The sequence below is a fragment of the Ursus americanus genome, chromosome 36, assembly GCF_024610735.1.
Source record: "Ursus americanus isolate L20-20 chromosome 36, mUrsAme1.1.p, whole genome shotgun sequence".
Taxonomy (NCBI): Eukaryota; Metazoa; Chordata; class Mammalia; order Carnivora; family Ursidae; genus Ursus; species Ursus americanus.
In genome coordinates, this window is record NC_142162.1 from 16,919,613 (window position 1) to 16,938,109 (window position 18,497).

The window sequence follows — 18,497 nt, forward strand, 5'->3', positions numbered from 1 at the left end:
AATGTTTGCATGATACGTTTTTCCATCCTTTTACTTACAACCTACTTATATTTGAGACAAGTTTCTTACACAGTGCATAAAGTTGGGTTGTGCTTTTTTAAAAATCTACTTGGTCAGTCTCTTTTAATTGGCTTATTAAGACCATTTATATTTCAGTCTAATTATTGATATGTTAGGGCTTAAGTCCACCATTTTATAATATTTTTATGTTTATCCCCACCATTTCTTTTTCCTCTGTTTTTCTTGCCTTCTTTTAGGTTACTTTTTCGAGTTCCATTTTGATTTATTTATAATGTTTTTGAGCATATCTCTTTGCTTAACATTCTTAGTGATCTAGGTATTACCATATATGTAAGAAATGAACTATAACCCACAGCTGTGGATGTTTACCACTTCAAGAGAAGCATAGACTTCACTTCTATTTAGGTCTCTTTACAATCCCCACTTTTTGAATATAATTGTTCAAAGAAATACTTCTGTATACATTGAACACCATGTGAGATGGTGTTAAAACTTTTGTGCAACCACAGAATATGATTAAGTAAAGCTCATGAGGTGAAGGATAAGTTACTACATTCCTTTCTATTTTTTTATCTATCCCACTGTTGTTTTCTTTTTAACCTTCCCAGCTTCCTGTTACCATTTTCTTTGTGTTTGAAGTGCTTCCTTTAGCCATTCTTTAAAGGTAGGTAGATCTGCTAAAAATTCTCTTAGCTTTCCTTCTCCTAAGAATGTCCTTATTTCCCCTTCATTCATAAAGGATCATTTTGTCAGGTATAGGATTAAACATTGACAGTTCTTTCTTTTAGCGTTTGAGAAATGTACTGCTACTTTCTGGCCTCCGTGGTTTCAGATTAGAAATTGTCATTCAAGTTGGTGTACATTTGTAGGCAATATGTCACTTTCTAAAGTTCTTGGTGTGGATTTCTCAGGATTCATTGTATTTGGAATATGCTCAGATTCTTGAGTTTGTAGGTATATGTCTTTAATTTGGGGATATTTTCAGCCGTTGTTTCTTCAAATACTTTTTTTTTTTTAAAGATGTATTTATTTATTAGAGAACGTGCGCATGTGAGTTGATGGGGGGAGAGGCAAAGGGAGAAGGGGAGAGAGAGAATCTCAGACAGATTCCCCACTGAGTGAAGAGCCCAGCACGGGGCTAGATCTCAGAACCCCGAGATGATGACCTGAGCTGAAATCAACAGTTGGTCACTTAACTGACTGAGCCACCCAGGTGATTCTTGAATAATTATTTTGTCCCATATTCTCCTACTGTAGGATTCTGATGACATGAATGTTATATCTTTTATTGTCCCACAGATCCCTGAAGGTCTGGCTTATGGGTTTTTTGTTTTTTGTCTTTTTTTGAGTCTATGTTCTTTTAGCTGTTGAGATTAACTAACTCTGTTTTCAAGTCTACCGATTCTATGCTCTGTCATCACCACACTACTTGATCATGTAAGTTTTTAAATTTTGGTTATTGGAATTTTCAGTATTATAATTTTTATATGGTTCTTCTGACTTATTTCTCTGTTGAAACCTATTTGTTTCAGGAGAATTTGTAATTGTTGAAACATATTTTATGATGGCTGCTTTAAAATTTTATCAGATAATTCCAATATCTGATTCATCTCAATATTGGCATCAATTGATTATCTTTTCTTATTCATATCATAGTTGTTTGGTTCTTGATATGAGTAGTGATTTTTTAAATTGTATCTAGACATTATGGTTATTAAGTTAGGAGACTCTTGATCTTACTTAAATCTTCTGTTTTATCATTCAGTCATCTTATTTAGATTTAGTGTAGTGTTCTGGTCTCCTTTTGTGGGATTTGTAGTGCTGCTCTGGACTGTTTTGACACTACCGGGTTCTTGCTCAAAACTTGATGGCACTGTTTGTGAAGGCACTTCCTTGGACCACCTGCTATTGCTGGGTGACCTTTTTGGGGATAGGCTGAAGCTTCTGGGCCTGTCTCTGTTTATGGCATTAGGTGGAGGTCAGGAAGACATAAGGTTTCACGTGACCACTGTTGCAAAAGGACCAGACCACCTTCCTGTCTGGGTTGTGGAGCTGGGGCTGGGGCTGGGATGGCCTGGGCTTTTACTACTCTGCAGCTGCTGGTGAGCATCGGCCCAGGTTGTGGAATGGGTTTGAGGCTCGCAGATAGATCTCCATTGGGCTCCTCCTCTCCTGGTCCTTTGGTGGAAAAGGTACAGGCTTTTGAAACCCTGCCTGTGGAAGGTTCTGGGTTTCAGGCACCCACCTGGGGGTAAGATATAAAAGAAAACCCAAGAATTCATGAGAGTATGATTTCTCAAGTACTGTGCTCCCCAGTCAATCTACCTTTCCAACTGTCAGAGCCCTTTGACTATTGTTTGTTGAACAAATTTTAGAGTATCCAGTTGTGTTTAGAGGGGAAGAGAAGGGAAAAGTGAGACTATGCCCTTTTGTTCCAGGACTAGACCTCTTTACCTTTAAAACTGTAGCTATATGATGTAGTTATATTTCTTCTAATGCTGTTTTTTTTTTTTTTTCAGGATTTTGGGGAGTATCAGGAAAGCTACTATTCAGTACAAACCACTGAAGGCGAGCAGATATCCCAGCTGATTGCAGGCTACATTGACATCATCCTCAAAAAGGTATTTCCTACTGATACAGAGTGGAAAAGCTGCTTTTTTTTAAAACACTGTCTTAGGTGATGCTGCTGCCTGGGAAAAAAACAACAACACAAAACAACCCTAATTCGAGGTACTTGATTCACTAATTTAATCTTAATGTTAAGATTGCTTGAGTGTGCAGTCTTTAACCTCAAGATCCTACAAGAATTTCCATTTTAGCTGCAATTCATATTTATATTATTACTGCCAGGTAATGAGCAGTAGTGCTTCACTTAGCTAATGAATGGGACTAGTTAACCCCTCAGCATCTTCCTCTCTAGGGAGTTAGGTGATGCTTTCCAGCCTCTTTAGAATCCTAGGTTGAGGGTCTGAAAATGTTCTTCATATTTTTCATGAATTTTTTTGAAGTAGGCTCCGTGCCCAGCATGGAGCCCACTCTGGGGCCTGAACTCATGACCCTGAGACCAAGACCTGAGCTGAGATCGAGTGTCGGATGCCCAGCCGACTGAGCCACCCTGGCGTTCCTCGTGAATGTTACCAAATTACCAAATTTCATGAATTTTTACCAAATTTCTACCAACTTTAGTGGGGATATATACCATAGTGGCATACAGACAGACTACCGAGGACTTCAAGATACAGCCCACTGAAATAACCAGGTTCAACTAGAACGTCAGTGTCTGTGTCTTGATTTTAACTGTTGGAAATTTAGTGGATGCGGTAAGAAACACAGGAGGCGCGTGTCTCTGTATTGTGTCAAACAATGTATTTATTTTTTATTGTTACTTTGAATTTTTCACCCATCACCTACTTGGATACAAAGAATTTTGGGTAAACCTGAATGTTTTTGCTTTTGTAGCTCCTTTTAAAAGGTATCTTAACAGGTTCTTGCATCAAACCTGCTGAGTTTACTTTTTGTTTTGTTTTACCTCAGAAACAAAGTAAAGACAGATTTGGATTAGAGGGGGATGAAGAGTCGACTATGCTGGAAGAGTCTGTTTCCCCGAAAAAGTAAGTATTTTTAAGAAAGTGCTGGAAAAACCGGCCTTCTCCCTAAATGGGCAGGTTTCCTTGTGCCAACTGTGGGGTCTGTTGCCCTGAAGTCCATCAGAGGGGGAGACAGCAGTGGGTGATGTAAATGAGTCTTGCTTCTTGAAGGGTGGTCTCCAGACCATCATTATCAGTGTTGAGTGTATCTTGTTGGGGGAGGAGGCTGTGGATTTCAGGGAGACACGGAACAGGAGGTAACTCCATCTTTAGACACAGTGAGTGTTCATGAATCCTGTTCTGCAGTTGCTCATTTAAAGCTCCTAACGTGCGTCATTTTCGTCAAAGGCTGGAGAGTAGGCTTCTGTTCGGTTCTGTGCCTTTTGGGGCAGAGGTCTAGCAGCGGAGGAGTTACTGTTTATAAAACGCTCGCTGTATGCCACATGTGTCATGAGGCAGTAAGGGGAAGTGGTTAAAACATGGACTCTGGAGCCAGACTTCCTGGGTTCAAATCTTGAGTCTCTCTCTCTCTCTTTTTTTTCTTTTTTTTAAGCGAAAGTGGGGTGGGGCAGAAGGGGAGGGAGAGAATCTCAAGCAAGCTCCACACCCAGTGCAAAGCCCAACGGCAGGGCTCGATCTCACAACCCTGAGATCATGACCTGAGCTGAGATCAAGAGTCAGATGCTTAACCAACTAAGCCACCCAGGTGCCCCTTGGGTCTCTTTCTTAATGTGTGGGCTTGGGGACATTACAAATTTCCTCTACCCCTTCATCAACTATAAAATGAGAAAAATGGTAGTACCACCTTACAAGCTTTATTTTGATGATTGGATTATTAATAAAGCGCATGAAACAATGCCTGGCACATCATAAATATTTACCGTTCTGAACATCATCATTTTCAATTCAGAATAGTCTCAACCCCATTTTATAGGTAAGAAAACTGAGATTTATTAAAATTAAGTAACATCTAATAAGTGGTACTTTGGGGAGATCTGCACAGCTGCTCCCTTTATGTTATGTAGAGCATTGTGATAATAACTTTACCCTCTGTGTCTAGCATGCTGTCTCATTTCACCCCGATAACAACCCCTGATGTAAGGGGTAGACCAGATGTTACCGCCTGTGCATGACAGAGGAAACCAAAGCTCATGGAAGTTGCTTCAGATGCGCACGTGAGGCAGAGCCAGGAGTTACCTCAGATCTTGTGATGTTTCTTACAGTACGTTGCCAGAAAGTTTTAGCAGATTCAAGCATATTGAACTTGCTAAGTCATAGTAATTGCTTCTTGAACATTTCCATACTCTATCACCTTGTCCTGATTTGCTTCATAATCACCTTGAAGGTGCTTTTCCATTTGTCCCCTATTTTAGTACACAATTTAGAACCAAACCTGATGTGTGATGCATTTCACGTATGTGCTACCCTCTTGAAGAACACCTTAAGTCCTTGGAATTGTTAATGACCGTTAGATGGAAATCAGTAAGCTAGTGCTTTCTGGCAGGGTGAGTTGTTCCCCTCGAGGACTCTGCTGCACTTGTCCTTCTAAGAGCAGCTGATTAAGCGTCTGAGCCCAGAGCACTGAAACTCTTTAATTGCCTTTTACCACTGAAGCCCCTTCCCACTGCCTGGAGCTTCATGGTGGGGTCTGATCAAGGCAAGTAGGAAGAATGGTCCAGATTGGTTTCCATCACAAGACCTGCCACTTCTCCCTGCATTAGACATGGGCTGAGATCACAAGACACAGCCGACTTCCTACTAGAGTCCCCACATCTACCCTTCCTAATGCCAACCCTTCCACAAACATTCCTCTTCTTGCCTGCTGTCTGGTATCCCAGCATGGCTCATGAGCTTTGCCCTGTGCAATAGGGAATTATCTGTGATGGTTGGAGAACCTGGGACAGAGGCCTGGTCCATTAATGCAGCTGCTCACCAAATTACCCCCCACCACACACACACCCACCCGCCCCCCCAGACTCTCCCTGTATGGGGTTTGCCCTCTGGGCTGCTGCACAGACAGTCCACCTTCATATGCTCAAAGCCCTTACCACTCGTTGTACAAACATATATCAAACGTAAAAAATTGATTTTTTTTTTTTTTTTACTAGATGTCCCAGGAATCTTCCTAGACTTTTGTTGAAATCATCTGGAGGAAGTGCCAAAGTCTGTCCTATCTCAAGGCTCCAGAGGTGTTTAAATGCCCTCTGCGGTCAGTGGCCTTGGACCTGGGGGAGGAGAGCTAACCTCTGGGAGATTCTCTTTTAGTTCTTTTCTACACTTCTTTCAGTCTGAGGCTAAATGACCTATGTCCCCACTGCCTAGAATAGAACCTGGCCCGCAGTAGGTATTTGTTGAATGAATGCTCTTTCAGGTGGGATTTACCAGCTAATAGATCAGTGCATCCAGAACTTGTACCTGCGCCTTGAACACCATCGTTCTAGAAACATAACAATGGCCAGAGGGCAGGGTAGGGGGTTGGTCCCCAAGCAAAGCTAATTGCATACCATCATGAACCAGTTGGGCATGGTTATTTATATTAATAAGAAGGTTATTCTCAGGGTTCTCCTGAGTATTTTGGTGCTGCTTCATTCACAGTTCCGTCTGTATATGCCTCTTTTGAATTGGCCTCCACAGCACAATGCAGGCAACAGCTGTGACAACTATGGTATCTTAACCATGTGAGTGGCCACCCCGCAGTGACCAAACCCCTGTCCCCTGCAGGTCCACCATCTTGCAGCAGCAGTTCAATCGGACCGGAAAGGTGGAGCACGGCTCCGTGGCACTGCCCGCCGTGATGCGCTCAGGCTCCAGCGGGCCCGAGACCTTCAACGTGGGCAGCATGCCCTCACCGCAGCAGCAGGTCATGGTCGGGCAGATGCACCGAGGGCACATGCCCCCGCTGGTGAGGCTTCCCCCACGCTGGCCCTGGGCGCCAGGACGCTGCCTCTGATGTACAGGGAGAGACACCAGGCCTGGGGAGAGCTTGTGTGCGCCATCACATTCTCACTCTTTGCCATCTGAGCGCTGGCTCTTCAGCTGCTTGGTCCCGGTGCCTGGCTCCCCAGTGCTCTCTTTAAATGGGGTGTCCTAGTAACTCCCTTGTAGGATCACAGGTGACGTCTCCACGTGACTGGTGATACAGAGGTAGAGAGCCCTGCTTCCCTGCCTTAACAGCCTCAAGCTGCTAATTAGCCCAGCGTACCCCTCAGCGGGTCTGAGAAATAGACAGGGTCTGTAGTGATCCACACTTTCCCCTGAGCGGGTCTTTGCTGCTTGCCACTGCTGGCCTGCCTGCTCAGGAATCCTGTGCTGCTGGGGAAGAACTTTATAAAAGCTGAAAAGCCTGAAAGCTCAGAAGTAATTTGACTCTGAAGAACCGTGTTGACTATAGGTTTGAGTGAAATCCTTTCTTCCTTACTAAGCTCAGTTCTGGGGTGTAACACATTTCCTATGCATGAGATCGTTTGTCCTCAGTACTCAAAGAGTGGAGTAGCCCCCTGCAAGGACTCTTTCTGAGTCTTCTTGTCAGCTAATTAAGCTCTCCACACTCTCCTGATCATAACCTCTCTACTGCATACACCCATATTGAGCATTCTATTAATAACAATCTCTATTTCCAGCCTCTGCTTGAAATGGGAGGTGCTTGGGGATGTTGAGAGACACTGTGGGCCACTCTGTCTTGAGCCCGGAGTTCAGTTTGGCCTTGTTTTGTGTAAAGGGTGGTGTCAGTCCCTGGAGAGAGGTTATGACCGCCTGTGGTCTTCTGCCTTTGCAGACCTCGGCCCAGCAGGCCCTCATGGGGACCATCAACACAAGCATGCACGCTGTCCAGCAGGCCCAGGACGACCTCAGCGAGCTGGACTCACTGCCACCCCTCGGCCAGGATATGGTAACTATTTATGGTTGTCATTCAGTGTCTCTGCCTGGCACAAAGCAGGGCTTTGCATTCTGTCGGTATTCAGCTGGGTGAATCTTTGTCCAGGTAGGTGAAGTGGAAACTCATGGTTTATTTGTTTATTTGTTTGTTTTCAATATATTGGGTCTTTGTAGTGAGGTGGTACCCACAGGTGAGGTGCTACTGGGTGTTGGCAGTACCTCTCAAGGACCAAGAGCTTGGACTCTGGAGTCACATGATCTGGGTTCAAATCCCAGTTCCACTGTTAGCCGGCAGCTTATTCTCTGTAAGCTTCCATTTTGTCACGCATGCATGGGGCCTTATGAAGACTTGGCCATCCAGTCGTGTGCAGAGTTCTTAGCCCACTACCTAACACATAGTGAGAGCTCAACGAGTCGTAGCCGTTATTATCAGTGCTTCTCAAGCGTTAGCATGCATCAGTCACCCGCAGGGCTTGTTAACACAGAACACTGGGCTCCATCCCCTTTGTTCTGACTCGGTAGGTCTGAGGTAGGCCCTGAGATTTTTGCCTGTGCAACAAGTCCTCAGGTACTCTGCTGCTCTCTCGGGACCATGCTTTGAGAACAGCTGCATTACTGTTCAGCTCTTCAACGGGGCAGGGTAATTAGGTGCCTTTCTGGAGGTGCTGCTGCATGAGATTATCTAGCCCCTTCCTACTCAGACTGTGGCCCACGGGCCAGCAGCATTGGCAATACGTAAGATCTCTGGAGAGGTGTGGAATTTTAGGCCTTGCCCCCACCTTCTGAGTCAGAATCTGCATTTGCATGTACTTCCCAGCTATTTGGTGTGCACATTAAAGTTCATGAGCCACTGACTGGCACTGTCCTTCTCAGCCTTGCTTTGCACGTTACAATTACCGTGGAGCTTAAAGAACCAAGCCGGAGGCCCGGCTCAAACTAAAAAAAATCCTGTCGTTGAGGTTGGGGCCTTCTTTTTTCATCTCCCCAGGTGGTTCTAATAGGCAGTCGGGACTGAAAAGCATTCCATTAGGACTGACAGGGCCATCCCAGGCCAGGGCCAAAATGCAGTATGGGGCCTCATCTTGCCCCACCAGGGTGACTGTCCTCCAAGGCGTCCCTGAATGCTGTGATTTTCCTTATCGTGCTTGTCTGCCTGCAGGTGCTGCTATACTCAGTGCTTTGTATCCCAAGTACCTGAAATCATTAAGCATTCTTCCTGGGGGAGCGTCAGAGTGAAAGTACAGAAGGCAGACACCCTCCCGTATCCTGCTTCACCAATTTTTAAAGCATTGGTGTACAAAAAACATTATTAGTGCTAGACACAGCCTAAATCTCAATATTTTGGGGGTGTGTTGGGGAGCAAATCAGCACCATCTGTTGCCACAGGGTCATCATTATGAATGTAAATGATCACTTATTGGCTAAGTCCAGAAATGCCAGGAAATAGAGAGTTTGCTAAGGCTGTTGAATTCCTACAGTAGAAGAAATGTAAGGCACAGGACCTAGATGTCATTTGTCCCAGGTCATGTCACTTGTGGGTGGTGGAGCTAGAACAGAGTTCTTGAGCCACCCCCACCCCCAGTCCTTCCAGGAAAGGTGCCACATCTACACCACATTCGTGTTATTAACAAGAGACAGTCTTTATGCTGACAGAGAACACTCGTGGGCTGCAGTGCCCTAATTCTAACCCTGTTCTCTAAAAAACAAGGCAGAAATTAGCAACAGTTGTTGGTGCTGTTGTGCAGTATTAGTATGATGCATAAATTCCTGTTCTTTATTGAATTTACCTAAATAAAACCATGTAGAACTTTTCTAAGATCCTGAAAGCTAGATTAAAAACAGTGGGGGCAGCATGGAGGCCTCACATGCCATTGAGTGTCAGTGAGTGAGCCAGGGGTGTGTTAATGAGCTTGCTTAAGATGGCCGGAGGGCCTCGTTGGTGCCGGCCCGGGAGCAAGAGTGCAGACAAAATGCTGGTCTCATTTCATGGCACGACGTCTCTGGTGTCCCGGGCAATCCCACGCAGTGACTGTGTCATGCACTTGTCTGGTTTTTGCAGGCGTCGAGGGTGTGGGTTCAGAATAAAGTCGACGAGTCCAAACACGAAATCCACTCTCAGGTCGATGCGATCACAGCTGGAACAGCTTCAGTAGTTAACCTCACTGCTGGTGAGTCTCTGAGGGCTTCGTGCTGTGTGGTGGTTTTGCTTTAGAAACAATTCCTGTTCTTTGATTGAAACAACAGATTTTCATAGCATGAGAGCCTAGTCTATTTTTAGATACTCTGAGAGCTCTGGGCACTTTTTCACACAGACCCAGGAGAAAGGTGGGGAACATCTCATTCCTTTCCACTGATGTCGTGCATCCTTCATCAGCCCTTACGTGGCTCTGCTCATTGTTCACCAGTCTGCTGGGCGAACTTCAAAATGTTCGGGAGCTAGGTTCTCCCTTCTGGGAGCTTATAGTCTCAGACGGGTTTTGGAAGAATAGATCCATCACGCGGGCCTCCCTGCCTCTTGTCCCACAGTACGCTCGTGGCACAGCAGGTCTCCCACCTCGCGCTGTCAGGTGAGAGCCCGCAAATGTCTCAGCTTCTCCGTGCAGCATTTCAGTGCCTCAGCTGCTGACAGGGACCTAACAGAAAGGGCCATGGGACACCAAGACTCCCTTCAGAACTGTACAGGGGCTCATGCTCAGTATTTCAGCGTAGGAGGCCTTGGGGCGAAAGGACTGGGGAGGAACAGTGCCTTGGAGGCAGGGAGCCCAGCGTCACCCTGTGCACATGCAGCTCTGTGTCCGACTCCTGCGGAGTGATGGCTGATGCCATCACCCATCTGGGCTCTCCTCACCCTTCACGGCCCTCCTGTGATGGTGACGGTCCTTCTCTGTCCCAGGTGACCCTGCAGACACTGACTACACAGCAGTGGGTTGTGCAATCACCACCATTTCTTCCAACCTGACGGAGATGTCCAAGGGCGTGAAGCTGTTGGCGGCTCTGATGGACGACGAGGTGGGCAGTGGGGAGGACTTGCTCAGAGCTGCGAGGACCCTTGCGGGGGCAGTGTCGGACTTACTGAAAGCCGTGCAGCCTACTTCTGGAGAGGTGAGCTCTTGGGGCCAGTGGTCACTCAGGTTCTGATGAGGCAGGTGCAGCCTTCAGTACACAGGGCTCCTGCTCCGAAGCTGTTCCTTCCATCCTCGTGGGGCATGTTACCATACTGTGGCGTTTGGAATTGGTGAACTGGGTACGGAGTCTGTGGTTCAACTTGTGGAATGGGTTGAGCTATTAGTAGGAAACCTCCCTGTCCCCTCACCCCAGGGTACTTGATTAGATTCAACCTCAGAAACACACACAGTCAATACACATTTGAAGGGGATACAAGTTTGTGCCCTAATTTCCATAAAGTGCCTATCACCTTCTTACCCACTGAGCAAGACTCATTAAATGAACATATCAAATCAATCCACCTATGACTGGTTTGTGAGACATCAGGCATTTCCTTGCACAGATTTTACCATCTGGCAGATAGTCTGAGACTCTCCTCATGGTGCAGGAGGAGGCCGGTCCGTCAGGATTCCTCTTGCTGCCCTGCTGTGTGATTGCACTGTGGAGGAAATGCATTTTCTTTCCAACCAATGTGTGTTTTTCTAGCCTCGACAGACAGTTTTGACTGCTGCTGGAAGCATTGGACAAGCCAGTGGGGATCTTCTGAGACAGATCGGAGAGAATGAGACTGATGAGCGATTCCAAGTAAGATACTCGCAGCCCATAATTTTGGAAAGGAGTCTAAGCAATGGTCTAGACTCAAACAGGGAGAACGTATGAAAGACCAAGTCTTCATTGAGCTGTCAAGAATAAAACTGAGGTGGATTTTCTTGGGGGTGGGGCCTTTGTTAATTTTTTTTTTTAATTTTCGGTTTAAAAAATTCACTTCCCTTCGTATCGTGCATTCATTGTTGTAAAGCGCTTACTTAACTATTCTTGCTGGTCAATATGCTGGACATTCATTAAACACAAAAGTGGAGGGAATAATGCCATGAAATCCCGTGTCTACCATCCAACCTCTGTAGTTATCGACTCGTGGCCAGGCTTGTTTCGTCTTCTGGGGACGGGTTTTAACTGCATTATTCTGGAGTCCGCATAAAAGAGAGGACATGTGTGCTTCTGTACACTGTGCTCACAGATAGCATAGGCTCTCCTTTGTAGTCAGAGGTGGGTCTGTTTGCTGTGTCATATCCAAAATCAGTGTGGTGGGGACTTTTTTTTCTTTCTGTCACCTTTCTTCTTCGGTACCAAGGATATGTGCCACTTGTCCTCTGCCGTCCAGCTGTAGCCCCTGCTCACAGCTAGCCTGATGCGCTGCCGGCTCAGATAGGAGCTCAGCATGTCTGCCTCCGTTCCCGGCCACCACAGATGAGGGGAGCTCCAGGATACGCTGAGCTTGCCTTCTTACGTCCCTGTGGGCAGATGCCCTTCGTGCCTTTCTCCTTCTCGTAAGACCTAATTTTAAGTAGTATGTAACTACATTCTAATCCCACTGACCGTTTGAGGCCAGGTTCTCTGGAAGATGCCCTTTTCCAAATCCTATGTCAGCTGCACTAGTGGGGAATTCTGTAGCATTCAGAGTAAAATGATCATTCCACTTTACTATAGAATCCAAGTTTCTTGCTTCATGAGTTTTGTATGCTGTTTTCTCTGGAACTACCAAACTCCGTCTACACAAGATGCGTCAGTCACGCTAAGACATGGCCATACATGCCGTGATGCATGGAACTTGCATCCCTACATGAGCTTGTTTCTCCTCGACTTTCCACACGCCCATGTTGCTGGGGCCAGCGGACTCATTCATGTCCTGTAATGCAGGAAGACCGTCAGTGCTTGAACGTTCATGTCATGACGGAGGGTGAGCCCCATAGTGGGGGGTAGCAGTATTCCTGGAAACCGTTTCTGTGCTGGGATGGCCTGTAATAACTTAGCATTAAAGAGAATTGATGGCAGGCCACATAAATATATCCCACTAAATTCAAGCTGAACGGTGACCCTGTCCTGACTTCCCCTGAGCCAGATCCCCAAACTGCCCTTGTATTGGCTGTTGCTTTTGTGTTAGAGCAGGCAATTCTTTGTAGGCAGGCATCTGCTGAGGAATTGGGTAAAGATGACATTCAGCTGTTGGTTTACTCAGATTAATTAACCTGAAGTGACCAATGTACTTTCCTCAAAAATATGACTGCTCTCCCCAGAGCGTTTAGAACGGTTGAGAAGAAAGTCACAGTCCTTCCTTGAGTCCTTGTCTTGCTGAAGGCTTTTTCTTTGACAGACTGTTATCATCACATATAAATGCAAACTCTGCTTCCTTTTGCTTGTGTTCAGACAGGCTGGGAAAGCAGGTTCAGGTTCATGGTTTGGTCCTGAAGAGGCTTTCTTACCGGGGAAAGGCCTGCCCTGAATGCTTTCCATTTCTGTAAGGTCTCTGGGCAAACGTCAGTGCAGTAAGGTGATCCTGCAACCTCCTCCAGTTATGAGTAGCCCCTGGCTTACTGACATTGGATTTCTTATGCACTATTTTTCTGATTCTTGAGATCTTATCTTGGAGCTTTTCTTGGGTTCTCAATGTCCTGCATGTTCCCAGAGTTAACAAAGATTTATTTTACACGGGCTACATAATAGTGGTCTTGTTGAAAGGTTTGACAACGGCCTTGTCAGCAACTGTGGCTGTGGTATCACGTTCTTTTTCTAACTGTATTTTTTTTGGACAAAATTAATAGGAGGAACAGGATTTCTTTAAATGAGTCTAACAAAGCACTTTAGAACAATCGTGAGTCTCCATGACCAAATCTTGGTCCCTCTGTGAAAAGACAAATTCATATCAAGTGAAAGAATACTGTGACCCACTTCGGAAAGATATTTTTAAAAATCTTGTAAATAATTTGTGGCATTCAAGTTGAGTGTTCACTCGCACCGGGATAGGTGTTCAAGAACTGTAACTTCACAGACCCTGTTGGGAGGAATTTCTGAAAGTTACAAGGCAGACAAGTGCCAATCAGATCCTAAAGGCATCTTCAACTTTTAGAACCTCAGGTTTTGCTTTTTCCTTGGATATCTAATAAACATCAGAGACCTTAAAGGAAGACTGGACTAAATAAACTGCTCTTTTAAGACTGCTTGGTTTTTGTCCGTTTTAAAATCGGCTTACGTGGTAGATTTATGGGTTTCTGATTTGCCTGGATAGCGTATAGTTTCTGCTCCGTGTAACACGGTGCAGGCTGAACACTCTCTCCAGTATATCTTCTCATGAAGTATCTCCTTGTAAAGACTCTGTGGGTGCCCTTTGCATTCAGCATCAAAAGTGCTTTTCATTATCTGATGAATTAATAAAGACTCCTGACCACATTTCCTCTGGGAGAAAGCCTTGACATGTTTGTTCAAAATAAAGACAGCTCATATGTTTGGGATGTGTCTGGGAAGGCATTTCCAAACCAAATAAACTACCTTCGCTACTAAAAGCAAAGAAGCAAATTGAATGTTAACAGTGGTTATTCTTTTGTCGCACAGATGGGTGACAAATCTGGTAGGCTAAATCAGAGGATTCTCCATCCTGCAGACAGAATGCGTTTTCGTGGAGTTGAAGCATAAGCTGATCTACAGAGGCTCAAGCTCCTTGCATCTTCAGTGGGCTCGTAGCTCGTAGCTAGTTTATTTATGTTGGCTCCCTTTCCACTCCTCGTAATTTCATCCCTATCCAGAAGACTAGAGAGCACCGAGAATAACTCATGTTCAGGGCACTCGTTGGCTCTTGAGCTGTAGGTATTGTCTGTGTGTGACCAACATTGCCCTCTGGAGGCAGAGATGTGGCTGAATTTCTGATGGTGCCTTTGGATCCTTGTGCAAAATGGAAATCCAAATGATAAATTTTCAAGTGACGGCGGGGCATGATGAGCTGGAGGCCGCGAATTCTGTCCTTCCTACAGCATGTTGTGTTTATGGCATCTGCATATATTTCCAGCTTTTCTTGAGTACTGCATCGACCACACATTCAAGAGACTTAAGACTCTCAGTGTCAAGAAGCACGTGAATGTGTATCAGTGGTTAAAATAAAAACCCTCCCCTGAAATCACCCTATTTTAGATTTAGACCTTATGCTACTTAATGTATACTGGACTATGTCATGAGTCTCTTTCTTTCATTACGCCTAAGGGTGAGTTGACATTTCAGAAAAATAAGTGGAAAGAATATTCTTATGAAGGACTGGAAAGAAAAAGTTCAAATGGACTTTTAATAAAACGTTTGAGTGGACACCACATTTTATTTCTAGGCTGTAAAGGGGAATTAAAAAAAAAGTAAATGACCATTTTTTAATTTCCCGTTTTAGGATGTTTTAATGAGTTTGGCCAAAGCTGTTGCCAATGCTGCTGCCATGTTGGTATTAAAGGCAAAGAATGTCGCCCAAGTAGCCGAAGACACAGTCCTGCAGAACAGGGTGATTGCTGCCGCCACCCAGTGCGCCCTCTCTACCTCCCAGCTTGTGGCGTGTGCCAAGGTAAGCCAGCTGGCACTGCAGGCCCTATCCTGCACGCGTCACATGCTTTGGTCTGCCTCCAGTCACTGGGGGAGAACACAGGCAGAATTTTTTTTCAAATTGTCTGAGATTTAGAGCTTGCTTCAGGTGTTGTCTTTTAGATGGCACAGTGAGATCTTGGCATTAACTGCTGCCCCATTGTGCTTTTATCATTTGTTCATTGCCCAAGTCCTTAGGCAGGGGTCCTCGTCTGTGTCTAATGGCCATTTCTGCTTGCAGATCGCCATGTCTCCCCTTTGGACTTCTCAGTATGTCCTGCACACACAGAGTCCTTGCACTGTGCAGAAATGTAGTTGAGCGTCATGACTGGGTTCGTAGGTAATCTGCCAATTCGGGAGCACCCCTCCTGCGCCGCAGTGTTAGAGCAAGGGTAATCGGGATTCGGTTCATTGTTGCCCATGATCACGTGCACAGTCTGGGTGTCAAACTTCACCTTGTTGAGCACATCATCCCCAGTTTGCCGGAGAGGGAACTGAGGCCCCTAAATGTTCGTAAGTAGCCTGAGGTCACAGAAGTCTTCCATGGCAGAACTAGGGTAATCTCAGGCCTGTTGGATTTCACATACCCTTTCCTCACCACCGTGTGTTCATGTATCAGAAGACGGGAGGTGTCCTCAACTTGATGACATAACATGTTCTGTAGATCTGTGACCAGCTTAGCCTGGCATTTCCTATCCTAGGTGGGATTTGCAGTGTCAGATGGAGGTGTCCTGATAGTATCACTCCTTCTTTCCTTGTGTACCCTCCAATTACCCACAGGGAGCTGACAGAATCCCCCTGTTCTTTAAAATACCAAGAGGTGCAGAGTTCCAGATGTCTTTGGAAAAGAAATACAATTCCCTTAGTCTTGCTATCCTAGCTCAGAGGACTCAAGTTAGAGGTTCCTAAAAGAGGAGGTATGACATAAACCAGAAATTTCTCTCTGTGGAAGTAGTCAGTAGTATAGTTACGTATCACTGATGAAGATGAAAATTAGTGGGCATCAAAAGTCATCAAGATAGAGAGAAATCGTGAAGTATGAGAAGCCGTAGTGATGGCTAGTGTAATCCCTAGTCCTCTAAGTAAGGAACTGAGACACAGAGCAGGAAGGGACTTGGTGGAAATGCTAGGGCGCAGTGGGGACTGAAAGTTGACCCTCAGTGCCCCAGATCTGCTCCTTTCTCGCTTTAGGTGGTGAGCCCCACCATCAGCTCCCCCGTATGCCAGGAGCAGCTGATCGAAGCAGGGAAGCTCGTGGACCGCTCAGTGGAGAACTGTGTCCGCGCCTGCCAGGCAGCCACTGACGACAGCGAGCTCCTGAAGCAGGTCAGCGCAGCGGCCAGCGTGGTCAGCCAGGCCCTGCACGATCTCCTGCAGCACGTGCGACAGTTTGCCAGCCGAGGAGAGCCCATCGGCCGCTACGACCAGGCCACCGACACCATCATGTGTGTCACTGAGAGCATCTTCAGCTCCATGGGCGATGCTGGTGAGGGGCTGTGCTGGTGAGGGGCGATGCTGTGGGTGGACGGGTCCCCTCAGGGTTTCCTCGTGGTGACAGTTGTAAGAAAGGTAACAGCTGCTTGGTGAGGCAAGTTGTCATCAGCCTCTGTCAGAGACTTCCTCATTGATGCTGGGAGAAAGATGAAAGACTCCTAATGTTCCCTTCCATAGCAACACTTAAAGAGTTCATTAACTAGGCTTTTTAAATAACTTCTTGGCAAATCCCATTTGTTTGAAGAAACATCTTGGATGTGGCATGGTAAAGTTGATGCAGCCACAGGAGGAGACAGGAATGAAGCTTGGAAGGAAAACTGTGTTCTACTCACAGGTTCCAGAGAAAGGGTCACCACGTGCCATGCGGGGTCCCGGGGGAAGCGTCGGGTTGGGTCAGGTTGCAGAAGACAGGAGTGAGGGGAAGAGCTTAGGTTGTGGCCTTTATTGGGATTTCCATTGGCAAGGCAGGGCAGGGTGAGCAGCTGAGGACTGCTTAGTTTGACTATTTTCAGCGGGCTGTACACTGTGGAGGTGATCCGTAGTTGCCTGGTATCAGGCCCTGGGATGATTGAGGCCTAAGGACATTGCCTGCAGGGCTGTCCGGGCCAGAGGAGGAGGTGCGGCTCCAGGCTGGTTAGTTTGCGTATCAACGGCGTGCTCCCAGCTGGACTTTTGCTATCTCTAAAAGTTGGCTAGCCTTCAGAAGGGCAGAAACATTTTTTGAAGATGCCAAACATCATAATATACAGAAAATTTTAAATGGGTACTATGTACCTTTCAGTCCATTAGTTGAAAAGTAAGTCTTCCCAGACCCAGTCCATCTCTATCCCATCTAAATCTCCAGATTTGGCAACTCACCAATTTCTGTTTTACATATCCAGAAAATTTTGATCTTCCTACAGTCTCACATGCGTGTGTGTGTGTGTAACACCATCTTTCTTTTTATATAAATGAAATTGCCTTATTTATACTCTTCTGCAACCTTTTTCTCTTAATACATCTTAGACATTTTTCATGTTGACCTGTATGCTAGTCTTTTTAATGGCAGCATAATATTCTACTCCATGAAATTCTATCATAATTTACTTAACCAATTGTCTTTAAATAGACCTGTAGATCGTTTCCAAGGTTTTTGGTTTGTTTCTTAGTTTGTTTTGCTTTAACAAAAATAATACTACAGTAACTATTTTTATAAAAATATCTTGGTTTAGTTTGGGGGCTATAGGTAATAAGTGGAATTTCTGAACCAGTAAGCATGTACAATTTTTTTTTTATATGAACCTTCTTTCCAGAAAGACACTATGGTTTGCAACCCTACCAGTAGTTTGTAAAAGGTCCGTTTTCTTCCTTGTCAGCACGGAGCCATTCTTTATAACAAGTATTTAAAACAAACAAGCAAACAAATAAGTAAAAACGTGTGCTTTTCTGTGTCTTCCTTACATGATTTAAGATAGGAATACTCTGCACATTTGGGGTTTTGTTTTTGTTTTTTAATAAACCTTTTATTTTGGAATACTGTCACATTTACAGAGATGTTGCAGAGGTTAAACAGACAGTTCTTACATACCCTTCCCATTTTCTCTCATTGTTTGCATCTTCCCTAACGCACAGCACATCTGTCAGGACTAGGACATTAACCTTGATGCCCAAGTGTTCACTACTGACATGATTCCGATTTCGCCAGTTTTTCCACTCACATTCTTTTACCATCAGGATCTAATCCACAATACCTTGAATTTAGCACATTTTTATTTTTATGAAAGCTTTTTTCCCCCCTCTTTAATGTCACAGTGTTTTGGCACCCTTCTTAAATGACCTCTGGTCGAGGAAAAATTCCCTTACGTTTGAGTAGTTTTATTTTAAATGTTTACTCTTATCCCCTCCTACTTCTAAAAGAAAATTGAAATAGATACCAATAAAATCACAGGAACAGTAAAACCAAACAATTACTAGTAATAAGATCAA

The 18,497-nt window shown here is 45.1% G+C and overlaps 1 protein-coding gene across 12 annotated transcripts in view; it reads left to right on the forward strand.

Annotated features, from left to right (window-relative positions):
- TLN2 (talin 2) overlaps positions 1-18,497 on the forward strand; it is a 408,649-nt gene that overhangs the window by 263,383 nt on the left and 126,769 nt on the right. For all 12 annotated transcript variants that reach the window (XM_087859255.1, XM_087859253.1, XM_087859254.1 and 9 more), the window contains 9 exons: positions 2,541-2,642; positions 3,556-3,632; positions 6,330-6,510; positions 7,384-7,497; positions 9,544-9,652; positions 10,378-10,586; positions 11,136-11,234; positions 14,854-15,021; positions 16,230-16,524. In XM_087859255.1, coding sequence (XP_087715381.1) covers positions 2,541-2,642; positions 3,556-3,632; positions 6,330-6,510; positions 7,384-7,497; positions 9,544-9,652; positions 10,378-10,586; positions 11,136-11,234; positions 14,854-15,021; positions 16,230-16,524 — 1,354 coding nt within the window. The remainder of the gene's footprint in view (positions 1-2,540; positions 2,643-3,555; positions 3,633-6,329; positions 6,511-7,383; positions 7,498-9,543; positions 9,653-10,377; positions 10,587-11,135; positions 11,235-14,853; positions 15,022-16,229; positions 16,525-18,497) is intronic.